The sequence below is a fragment of the Numenius arquata genome, chromosome 1 (genome assembly GCF_964106895.1).
Source record: "Numenius arquata chromosome 1, bNumArq3.hap1.1, whole genome shotgun sequence".
NCBI lineage: Eukaryota > Metazoa > Chordata > Aves > Charadriiformes > Scolopacidae > Numenius > Numenius arquata.
In genome coordinates, this window is record NC_133576.1 from 42,716,191 (window position 1) to 42,729,128 (window position 12,938).

The 12,938-nt window shown below is 35.3% G+C and overlaps 1 protein-coding gene across 1 annotated transcript in view; it reads right to left on the reverse strand.

Moving 5' to 3' along the window:
• The window catches only part of BRWD1 (bromodomain and WD repeat domain containing 1), a 59,642-nt gene that overhangs the window by 43,037 nt on the left and 3,667 nt on the right, over positions 1 to 12,938 (reverse strand). The window contains exons 5-13 of the mRNA XM_074144861.1: positions 12,295 to 12,445; positions 10,941 to 11,039; positions 10,214 to 10,374; positions 9,363 to 9,584; positions 7,326 to 7,426; positions 5,679 to 5,749; positions 4,417 to 4,517; positions 3,001 to 3,041; positions 1,314 to 1,412 (exon numbers count right to left, since the gene is read on the reverse strand). Coding sequence (XP_074000962.1) covers positions 1,314 to 1,412; positions 3,001 to 3,041; positions 4,417 to 4,517; positions 5,679 to 5,749; positions 7,326 to 7,426; positions 9,363 to 9,584; positions 10,214 to 10,374; positions 10,941 to 11,039; positions 12,295 to 12,445 — 1,046 coding nt within the window. The remainder of the gene's footprint in view (positions 1 to 1,313; positions 1,413 to 3,000; positions 3,042 to 4,416; positions 4,518 to 5,678; positions 5,750 to 7,325; positions 7,427 to 9,362; positions 9,585 to 10,213; positions 10,375 to 10,940; positions 11,040 to 12,294; positions 12,446 to 12,938) is intronic.

A 12,938-nucleotide genomic window follows, 5' to 3' on the forward strand; every position in this document is an offset into this window, starting at 1 on the left:
TGAAGCAATCAACTATAAAGCAAATCCGGATTTCTAGCATACTTATGTCATAGGACATGATAACCTCTTTCCCATTTGAGATGCAGGGTGAAAAGGCTTTCCTTTTTCATGGAGTCTCGTCTCTTCTACAATTAAGAGTCCTAACATAAATCATTTAAAAATTTGGACTTCTTACAGCCAATAGCTTTCCAACTAAAAACTGTTTCAGAACAGCTTTTTCCAACTAAAACCTGTTTTAGTAACTAACCTCTACATTAACTAAGCTTTTTTTCTGATTCCCAACATAACATAGTATTTTGTATTAACCTCAATCTACTGTCTCATTTTTCTCCCCAAAATACATTCATAGTATACTGTAACATTCCTTCTCAGCATCTTAGTCAACTGAAGGAACAAGCTTTCTTTGAAAGATAACTGTGTGAAGGTATCTATATTCCACGTCAACTAGTAGCCTCTCTTACAAAGACCCTTTCTCAACTATACACACCTACAATTGTACATATTAACCCAAAGAGATGCCACAGTCAAATCTCAAATATTAATACCTCCTCCCTTCTTAGTAAAACCATTTCCCCCCCCTATGGCTGCATCACAAGAGCTTGCAATCAACCTCCAATCAACTAGTGTACCCAAGGTTTGTTTTCCGTGTTTGTTCCTTCCCTCATATAATCACCTACAAATTCATTTCTGCATTTCAGTCTATAAAAGTTGACTGAACATTCTGTACTGCTTTAAATCATCTATCCTTCAGGTTTATTGAGTGCCATGTAATACCCTGATCTTCATCTGTAATAGCACTATTCAAACTGTGTGCCACCAGCATATCTCATTAATGTACTTTTTTAAAAAGTACAGAAGAATCAATGAAAATAGGCAGCAAGATCAGTCCTTGATGAAACAAACCTATTACCTGTCTTGACCTCTCCTGGAAAGAGGTTATCATCTACCTTATTTTTATTAATCTAAAAACATTTCTCCTGTGACATGTCAGGCATCTGACTGAAATCCAGATAGAGAAGATCTACTGCACTTTCTGTTCACTTTTCTCCTTAACAAATAAAAGGTAATTAATTTGGTACAGTGTACATTTGAAAGCTATACAAATATTTATGCTTTTATTCAAGCTCAGACTAAAATTTAGCAAGTTATTACATCACCAGAACACTCATTTTACCCCCCCAAAGACCACACCACTTGATCATAATAGTACTAAGGCTCGCTCTAGTTTGACGGTAAGTTAAGTGCAGTTGATGAGTTTTTCAAAATTTCTGACTTTACATAACAGATAAAAAAAAAGACAACACTTCACCTACCCTGGTAATCGATCAGACATATCCAACAAAATACTCCTCCATTCTGCTTGCTCAAAACGCCAGATTCGAGCTGTTCCATCTCTGCTGCCACTTATAAACCTTGAAGAAGTTTTAAAAGATAGTTAATTCATTTTCAAAAGAATCTGCATGAAAGTATATTCAGCGTTACACGCTACCACAATTTAAAACATTACAATGAAAGACTCATCGAAATGAAATCTTCAATTTGTGTGCAAGGGAATTCTTTACAGTTACCTGTCCATTAACTTTCTTTCAAGAAGCACAGGAAAGAGTTTTTCTGAACTGAAAAACTGAATAAGTTTGTCAAAACAAAGAGAACAGAGAAGCAAGTTCCAGAAGTTAAACTCAATTCACAAAGTCATCCTCCACGCCTTCCCAATTACAATAATTCAGTGAAGTATTTAAAGTAAACCATTCTGAAATTGTAGAGTATCAGGTAGTGAAGTAGAGGAAAGAATATATCAGCACAGCAAAACCTGAGATGTTCCCACCCACAACTGTGCATAAAAGAGAAGACCACCAGTGGTTTACTTTAACAGTAACTGTGTAAACCACAGCAGTTCAGACTTCCATTTCACTAACTGCTGAACTATCACTGCAGCAGAATAGAAATTCATGAAGAGAGGAACTGAAAGAAACATTGTGAGACATCCAAAGATAATCTCCCCAGTCCATGAATCACAACCCTGAAAAAGAGAGATGACATACCTCCCACAGAAAAAGTTTGCATGCTAGGTATATCATGACTGCGCTAATTTGCTGTGATTAATTTTAATAATAATTATAAATTTTCAACACATTCCATAGAAAGCATCACCAAGCAAAAGAGCAGTTTTGCCTTTTTTTTTTTTTTGGTACTGCCTTGAAAAGTAATCCATGCAGGCAACATGGATGGACCAGTGCAACATGGTGGCCCCAAAGACAAGTATAATTGCAGAAGAATATTTCTAAAAGGAAGAAAACTACGACTTCCAAACTGAATGTAGATTATTACCCTTCTCTGTCACAGTTACCTGGCTTTCAAGAAGAGAAAAAAACCCACAAAACAGAACAAAAAAATAAAGCTACAACTTATGATTGTAGACGTAGGCCTACCCTGAAGGCTAAAACCTATATCTTCATTAGCGATAGGCCAATCAGAGATCAACTTTGACTCCATTCTGTACTACAAGTACAGGAGAAGTTTTACAAATGGAATTCACACAATACTCTCTCCCAAGCCCCCAAAATCAGCTGTAAAATACTGTTAAAGCTATTTCCTTAAAAAAAAATAGGCCAGAAAAAAATGAAAAGGATTAAAACTTATTGTAGATCATTTGCATTGCGTTTTCCTATTTCTATTTTCATCCTATACTTCCTAAAGCTGGAAGGAAAGGAGGGATAAGAGGAGATTTATGAAGCCACAAATACACTGGGTATGTTAAAAAGTGGTAACATTCCTCCAGGTAAATAAAAAACACAGCCAGTCCAAAGGCATTGTCTAACAAAGATGAATAGAAAGCTGAGGCAGAAATTTAACTTTGCTCTCCTGGATTGGTCCAAATTTCCCCTTTGAGGTCAAAATAAGTAGAATTTTCTTACTGGAAACCTCCAGGTGCAAACAATAATACATCTTAATTCCAAAACATTGTATTGTTTGTTCACATTTGAGGACCTTTCAACCTACCTGTCACCACTGTTAGAAAACTGAATGCTGTCAACTTTGTCCTGTAAGGAAGAATATTTTGTTAGAAATTACATTTTTAAACAGGAAATATGGTTTTGACAAATCTGAGCTTAGTAAAATCTGAAACAACAAAAAAACTACATGTGATTTATTCTGTAAAGAAATATACAATTATTCATTTTTATCACAATAAAAAATAGAGGAAAAGTAAATAGCACACTCGGATGAGTTTATCTTCAGAACTAAAAATTTTTTCTACATACAAAATACATATTGATCAAGCTTTATCTTTATAACATAAATGCTTAAAGTCAGATTCAGTATTATAGAAAACATATTAAGGCAAACAAAATGAAGAGGATAAGTATTTTAAGAGGTGCCCTTGAAAGAGCTTTAAGAGCTCAACTAAATCTAAATTTTCTATAGTAGAACTACCGATTCTTTATGCATCGAGTGCTGAAAAAAACATGACTCAACCTTCAACACATAAATGTAAGCCAAGTTTCCCTTAGATTCCTTAGAATACAGAGTCTGCTGGACCAAGGTACACAAATATAAATGAGAGTATTTTATTTAAGAAGTTCTTTTCCTAACAGGTACCGGTTATACCAAGAAAGTAAGCAGAGAGACAGCAATGCACTACATAAAGCACATGGGGAAACAACTCTAAACCAGCAAGCCAACTCATTACTTAAGTATAAAGTAGCTTGCACACTTACTGAAGACATGAATAAAGGTCAAGATGAACAGAAGTAAAATTCTGGAAACTCAATGCCATTTAAAGATTTAACACAAAAGGTGTCAAATGGTAAATAACTTGAGTAAGGAAATCCACATTCTCAGCCTATCTACTTACTGTATACAGCATATATGTGGGTGGATAAGCACACTTCTATCAGAGGAAAGCAACTGAGCAAACCACACACTTTAAAATTAGAGAAATCATAGAATCATCTAGGTTGGAAGGGACCTTTAAGATCATCTAGTTCAACCATCAACCTAACTCTGATAAAAAAAAACAAAAGAAAACCATACAAAAAAACTCCCCATGTTAGTAAACTATGTCTCTAAGCACTATGTCAACCCGTCTTTTGAAAACCTCCAGGGATGGTGCCTCAACCACTTCCCTGGGCAGCCCATTCCAGTGTCTAATAACCCTTTCAGTGTAAAAATTCTTCCTAATATCCAATCTGAATGTCTGCCATCCAGTTGAAAAGACAGAATTCTAAGTATCATCTTGATGTATTCCAGCCTTTAAAATGGTCAAGTCAGATTGAGATGACCAGATGAAATTCTGCATAAGTTCTAAAAAATATTCAATACAAGAGCATTGCTACAAATCCACTAAACAACATTAACTTGCCACTTCAATACTGCTTGAAGTGACTAATTATTAGATTTAACAATCTTACTTACAGCATGACTTTCCAATTCAGCTATTTTCTCAGGTGTTTCAGAGCCAAAAAAATACATCCTGATGACATGGTCAGTGCTGCCAGTTGCTAAAAACATACCACCTGTAAAAAAAAAAAATAAAAATCAAGCAATAATTAAGCTACTGTATAAGAAATTAAAACAGATCACCAACATTTCTCAGATGCCTATTTTTAAAAACAATAATCTGAAGAGTGCCATATTGTTTATGCTCTTCCACTGACATACATCTGTGGAAGGAAATCCCCCTCTTGCCCCAGAAAGTGTCTCAACCATAGTAAAAATAAATAGTCATACTCAGTGTTACAAAGATTTTAAAATATGTAACTATGGGAACGATGAAACATCTAACACTACTAATTGTGCACAGAAGCCTTTGATTATGGGGAATATGGCTAGTCATCATCAGAATTATCTACACGACTCTTTCATTGTAGTATGTGTCTCATTTGCAGCATGTGAATTGCTTCAAAACTGGGTAGAAGCATTAAGTAAACCAGTATAAGTACGCTAATATTCAGCTGCGGTGGCAGCAATACTAGCATCTGCCTCCTGGCACCTGTAAGTGCTGTCAAAAAAAACCCCAAACACAACCCAAGGCTATATCCTGACAACGCTAAGAAGTTATACTTTGATTTGTATTTTATTTCTGAAATTCCCAAGTTTCTTCTAATGTTGAAGCTGTCTGGTACCAGTAAACCTTCCCACAAGTCACCTACATGATTAGAATGAGAGAAGACTACAAGCCAGGAGCAAAGCATATGTACAGATTCATTTGTGGATTCTTAAGAAAGAAGAGATTTTTATGACTATTCCTGCATACAACTAGTACAGAATCAGGACCTCCTGCTATCGGCAGAAACCACTTCCACTGCTGTTGACCGTGCTATCTTAGAGAACTAATTTTGCAAATCCTTGACATTATACTAAGGGATTAAAGAAAAATGAAAATTCAGTAAAGATGGATAAAAAGTAAACAAGCATCAGGTGACTTGTACTTCTGTAAAATCACCAATGGGAAAAGGAAAATAATATCACTCAGCTCAACAGTCTTTCACTGTTAGCTAAGGCAAGTCACATTATTTAATTACGTCATAGGCTAACAATACACATATAAACAATTACTTACTACACAGTTGCTGGTTTTGTAAATTTTAAAGATGTCTGATCCAGAGTATTATAATAACTGCTAATGAGGAAAGAAGAGAAATTACAATGCTAATCTCAATGTGCACATGACTTACCTACACTGAATGAAGAACAAAGCATTTGAACCCCTGGTCGAGGTTTCTCCGTGAATTTCACTGGCCGATTGCTTAAAAAGAAAAGATGTTTGAAACAGGACATGCCACACAAAACTTGGCTTTTATCAAAATTTCAAAACATAAAGGTAGGTTTCTTCAAACACCTACATAACAGGTACTTCTTAAATACGTACAGTAATATCTGCAAGTCTTGTATAGGAGGATGAATAGTAAGGTTTAGTTTTAAAAATTATCGTACACACATACACAAATGATACTCAAGGCCCACACAGCTTATGAATTTTTCTGCTATTACCTAGTAAGGATAACACAGTACGCCAAAGAACATTTATTCTCTCTTATCCTTCAGTAAGTATGACTTGCCCCCTCCATAACACATCCACGAAGTATTGAACTCCTGCCCTCACATTACAAACCACCAACAGTACATGAAATAAGGCCTACCAAATACCACTACTGCAGAATGCTGTACAAAATCATAAAATTTTACAGAAGTACATAAAAGTTTTGCAACATTGTGCACACAGTGGTTGAAAAGACTGGTTTCCTGTTCTGCAAGTCATGTACACACTCTTCCAGTTGACATGTCCATAATCTCACAGAAAGTAGCTACCAAGAACTACATTAAGGAGAAATCCAGCAAACTGCGCCACTTACAAGCATTATAGTTTTTTTTACTTACTATTCTAATGCTTTTCTGTTCAAGTGTTTTCTCTTTATCAAAACGAATATTGAGACCTTCAGTGTAAGAATATTTCTCATGGTTGTATGATACACACTGCAGAGATTCAAATCCTAGGAATGCTGCTTTGAAACCTACCAATGCTTAAACCAATTTAAGTCCATGCTTATACTAATTTAAACAAAGTTTACATCTCATACAGTCCTCTAAATTAATTTTAGAAGATGAATTTAAGATCCAGTTTAAACTCCCCTGCTATAGCTCACAGCCCTAAAAGATTCTTCAGATGAAACTACAACCTTGACAGTTTTTGCTGCAATTCTATTACCTTAAGATCACAAGTTTGAATTAAGTAGTAAAATAATCTTCTGCTTTCTAAAGTACTGCTGTGTTTTTTCTTAATAGCTACTCTAATGTAAAATGGATTGTTTTACACCAGCTACCGTTATATGGCACAATACGAGACGCAGACTGATGATCCCAGATCTCTTCTTTCCAGTAATCATTTAATTTTTTTTTTTAACAAATAAACAGCAATCATATATAGAACATTTAAAAACTATCCTGAACATACTCTGCATGCAAGTTCTGTAAGAGACATCCTGAAACTACAGGACCATCGAAAAACTCAACACAAGCAAAAAGCTTTATTTTACTACTCCAACATATTTATGTTTGCAGCAATTCCAGTTGTCCTACGTTTCTACTTTTAGTGCAGTAAGAAGTTAATATATTTTCAAACTAATCTCCCAGGAAAACGGAATAACATAAATTTGTAAACAATATAGTTAGTGATGGTGCTTTAAAATAATTACATAATAGGTTATTTCCACAACATTTTTATTATCACAAAACCCCAAATTATTGTAGCTTATTAAAAGCCCTCGACTTAGTTTAATCAAGCACAGTATGGCATAGAGTTAATCAGCAACCCATTTACATACTTGAATTTCATGGAATCTGTATCCCATTGCCAAAAGCAAACAGTTCCATCTGCACCAGTAGAGACCATGTATCGCATGGAGCCTTTCACCATTGGACTAAACTAAAGAGAAGAAAGTAAAATCAGACACATACAAAAAACACATTTAAAACTGTTTATGAACTTCTAAACACATTAACGTAAAACCTTCGTTTACTTTGGATTTTTCACTAAAACTGCTAAAGCAGTTATTGATAACTGCCATTTATGTTTACAAAATAACATCTCCTGTACTTTAAAATAAGTTTGTGGTTTATGTTTCAATTACTGCATTATATAAAACCAATTCATTCACTGCTTTGTTTCTGAAGTCTTTACTAACCACAATCATTCACTAACAAGCAGACTAAAAAAAAAAAAAAAAAAGGAAGGAAGTTTTGCAAGACAGGCTTACTTTAAAATTCTGTAATTAAGTAGAGCATCAGTTATGAGATAGTCCAAGTACGTGTGACCCAACATAACATATAAATTTACAGGAAGTCCTCACACATACTTCAAGACATGGATTTATGTCTATGCACAGAGCTACTCTTCAGAAAAATTTACAGAACACAAGTTAATTACTACTACTACCACTAGAAACAGCCATATACAATGTACATATTGCAATTACAGTATTATTAAGAACGCCTAAACAAAAAAAAATAATCCACAATACTACAATAAAACAAACACCGTAAGAGCTTTGCAATTAAAAAACAAAGAAATAAAAAACCACAATGAATACCACAAACTGCAAATACGGAGATTACTCTTGGAGGCAGCATTTTGAAAAAAATTGCAAAATTATTTTGTACTGAACTTCACAAGCTGGCAGGTAGCCATGCTTCACCCCTCAACATAAGCCTGTTTGTCTCATTGAAAAACACGGCAAATCTGGATAACGAACTACTAGTTTAGCTGTTAAATAAGGAATTAGAAAGGCCAAAACATGGCTGAATCTTAAGGACTACCAATAGCACTTAAAAGTATCACAATGCCTTCAAATTTAAGAACACAACATATTACACTGAACATCTTTACACTTTTGAAATAACTTCTATTTTTTAAGACAAATACCCATATCACTGAAGCTGTAAAAATCACAGTGGAACAGAACACTCATGCACATAAACCAGCATATCACGTCTCCAGTAACAGACAATAGGAAGACACGATTTTTCACAGGAATTCTCTTTGGTTCCAACAGTTCAAGTATTACAAGTAGTGATCTTTTTTAAGTGAAGAAGAATTCCCATCACTGTCTTCAGTTAAATACTCAAGAATTTCAGGGAGGCAAGGAACTCTTTTTTTTTTTTTTGTACTTTTTTTTTTTTAACTGTGGTTAAAAAACCCACAGTTTCTCCTATGGTTTTGACTAATTTTTGACAACAATATTTAAATGTTCAGATTTTAATATTCCCACAGGCAGTCACACAGAAGCAATTTCTGTTCTGTGAAAACCACAGCAACAGGCACGGTGAAAGTTACTTGCCATTCACTTGCCAGCCTTCATGGGAAACAGAACATTAGTACCTCGCACTTAGACATGAAAAAAGCAAGATGTGCATTTGGCAAGTTACTTCTTAACCTAGTAATAGCAACTACAAAGTGCTTTTCTCCACAAACAGAAAATGAAGTATCAATCTTCCTTTTCAAAAAGTTGTAACATAAAGACAGAAAGGGTGTACAGCATTCATGTAACTATGTTTTTCATATATATGTTTCAATTTCAATAAGCAAGCAAGGAAACTGGTTATTTCTTACCAATAAGCTAGCTAATCTTAGGGCATCCCCTCAATATAAATCCTATTACTAAAGCAGATTGTTAACTTTTCAAATCAGGTGCAACAGCATCTTTTTTTTTTTTTCCCAATTTCTTGTTTTCTGCTATTTGATTAAAATACCTTCGAACTGTCCATACTATGCTGTCAAGTGAAATTTGAGTTTGATGGACTGGTTGCTTCTTACAATCCATCTACATTATTTGTGCTTCAATATCTTGAAACACTTAACATACCTGTAATGAAGTAATGGACCCTGTGTGTCCATGGAGGACCGCAACTGGTGCGCAAGTTCTCAGACACCACACTCTGATCATTTTATCACAGCTTCCAGCTGCAATCATAGTGTTTTCATAATTGACAGCCATATCAGAAATCTCTGCTGAATGTCCTCGTAATGTGGCAAATAACCTGCCATTATGAGTTGACCAAATCTTTACCAAACAGTCATCTGAGCCCTAGAAAGAAATATTTATTATGCTCAGCAAGGATTTTCAAAGACAATCAGGATAAAATTTTAGGCTTCCTTTAAAGAACCTAACTCAGCTTTTCCACAGCTTGGTAAATTGCACTTCTGTTTAAAACTATGTATGCTACTTCAGCTGAAAGAAATGAAGTCATACAACCAACATCAAGAAAGCCAAAATGTTCACTTACGGTTCAGGATTACACTGCAATCTCCACAGATCTATATCATATACTGCAAGAAGTCTGGGATAAGTTTGAGGGGATTCCTTACAGTAATGGCAAGGGTCGATGAAAGTACTGTTCTGTAAAAGCAATCTCTTCTCTGCCACTTCATAAATATGAAACATGCTTAACATTGAACTACGTCACTGCATAAAGCATCAACATGACATCAATGCCAACACCTAAACAGATATTAAGTACGACGATTTCTTACATGTTTCAGACCTTTAATTACATCAAATTGTTCTACTTAAGCACAGCGATGGAGCTAATCAGCTATGTTTTAACACTACTGATACCGACCTCCAGAAGTTTTAGCATAATATGCATTTCAAGGTTCTTTTCCTTGCATCCCTCTAGAACTATATTCAGATTTGGATCTATTTCATCAACTCACAGTAAATATTCTATGTCCAGTCCTATCGAATGCAACACAATATACAGAAGAAAGATGGCCAAGAATCCGTCTGTGCATCTTGACGTGCTGATACATACTTCCTGGAAATGAAGTACTGAACTTTGCATATCCAGTTAATTGCTTTGCTCGATGTACTTCCACTAGAATACAAAGAAATCAAAGAATGAACATACTGATATTTAAAACAGGTCTATTGTAAAACATTACTTTATCTAACTTGCATTAATATCTTACTTAAGGACTTAGTTGAACTGACTTTCAGATATCATAACATCATGGTTTTTTGTACTTGCAATTTTTTCAACGTATAAAACCAAGACAGTATTTTAAACTTGCTCCTATCAAAACTTCAGTCTCTAGATAAGATGTGATAAATGTTATCTTTATTTTCCCATGGCTTTCTATACCTTAAATCAAACAAGAGTCCTTCTATCTAAAGACAAATTATTTTTATTTTCTGTAGCTTTATCTACTTAATACAGGGGCTTTATGAATGAAAACGATGTCATCTAGAGGTTACTGTCTCACTAGTGCTGAAAGCAGACCTCTGTACCCAATACGTAACTCCAGTGAAGTCACATGAAGTTCTCCAGATAACCCTCCAGATCCAGTTCTGAGGTGCAATTCTCAGTGTTGTAGCGAGGCCAGTATCGAGAGACACATCGTATGCTCACAGCAGCAGCGATGAGAGTTGAGAAGAGCTTACCAAGATTCGGTGGTGTGCCATAGTTGACAGGAATTTCAGGAGGTCTTCCTCTATGAAGAGCAGCAAATGCAGAGCCTTTCCAAACAGTGTTCCTGCAATCTTGAAAACCAATTGGTTGAAGTTTGTCATAAATACATGTTAAAAATGCTGAGAGAGCTGCAGTTCCAAAACATGGTAGAAAAACATATCTATAGGTGGTCTCAAACGCAGCATTGAAACAACTGAAAAAACAGAAACACCAAATGCCCCAAAACTTTTCACGAACAGTGTAGCATCAGGGGAGAGAAAAATCCATTTTACAAAGTAACAGGAGGAAAAGCTCCCAACACAACCAACCACCAAACTTTGAAATTACTCCGAAATGGTGTTGTCCCTACAGTTCACATAATACAAAATTGATTTTTTTTCTACTTGTTCTCAGTGCAAAGCATTTAAGATTTTTAACCTTCTCACGAATATTTATTCATAAATATTATTTTTATTGAATAGTATGAAATTATTTAACTAGATGAACTCAAGAGGTCCCTTCCAACCCGACAATTCTGCGATTCTTAAAAAAAAAAAACATTCCTCCACTGACAGTCATTTTGACATGCTCATGCTGAAATAATTGAATCCTGATTTTCGGGATAGATCAGTCACTGTCATTTACTGTGCATCCTTTAAAGCAGTTAGGACAGATAACTAAAAACACAGTAGTACCCCATAAACCAGTTCCACATCATAGGACCTAGCTACCCAACAGAACTTCATACAAACATGTGAACCACCCCCCCTCCCAGAAACATTCAAAGAGATACATCTAAAGCTAAAATCTACTCTATCAAATAACGTGCTTGTGCATTGCCAATCATTCCATTTAAGTTACAGGCAAGGACTTTCTTCCTGCGTATATACAGAATTCATAAGTACTAATTTTGATGCCATTTGCATTAACCAAGAAAACTTTCAGAAATCTGGTGTTACTGTCTCGTGTTTGCATGGAACAGAGTAAAGCAGCTACCGCATTCAAAACCAACACACTACTGGGAGTGTTGGGAGATGTTAGAGAAGTAGTACCTGTGTCCTGATGATTCATTATATTGCAGTAACACTGAAAACTAGCCATGCTCAGCAGCCTTAGCACTCAAGAGTGATTCTTGTGATGCAACTGAAAACCTTCTCTTCACAATAATCACTATATAAGTATAACACTAATACAAAGATTGCTGGTGTTTTAGTTCACTAAACACAGTACAGAAGAAGTGGGGCTCAATTTTGGTGAAAGCTCACCACTTTCAAGTATTCCAAAAGTCTTCACCATATTACTTATGAAAATGTATCATACCCATTTCAAATAATAAACACACCATACCTTTTGCTGTACGTAACAATGACTGTCTCCCTGCACCAAGTAAGGAATTCACTCTCGAAATGCTGGGTGGTATCTCCTTATCGAGTATAGGTCCAATACGCTTGCAAATTTGTAACAAATGGTCTGGAGCCACATGCTTGTTGGACAGCACCTGGCAGAAATTTAAGTTTGAAAAATTTATATGGTACATCCAGAACAGACGTATCTAAAAGCATCAATATTCATGGGTGTATTAAACATTGTTTAAATATTTTGAAGTTCAACTTGCAAAACAAAATCAATTCCGTTAAGCTCTGATCTAGTAAATTCAGTGAGTACTCTCCAAGAATGGGAGAGCTGTAGTAAAAATCACTGTGGTAAAATTACTTACTGCACATCAGTATTTTACTACTGAAAGCCTGTGATACTCACACCTGTGGCACCCACTTGTGTGGCACCCTACAGTGAGTGTCTTTGCCTAATTAACCCAATTATTTTTATTAAAATGAAAACCCTCATAATTCAAGATCATGGAGAATTTCATCGTAGTGAAGCACAACAATTTACACAACTAGTACTTTGGTCACACAGTACTTGTTCAGTAAACTGCGAACTAGTAGGTTTGAGTACAATCTCTCTGGAAATAAGTTTCCTTGAAGAACCAG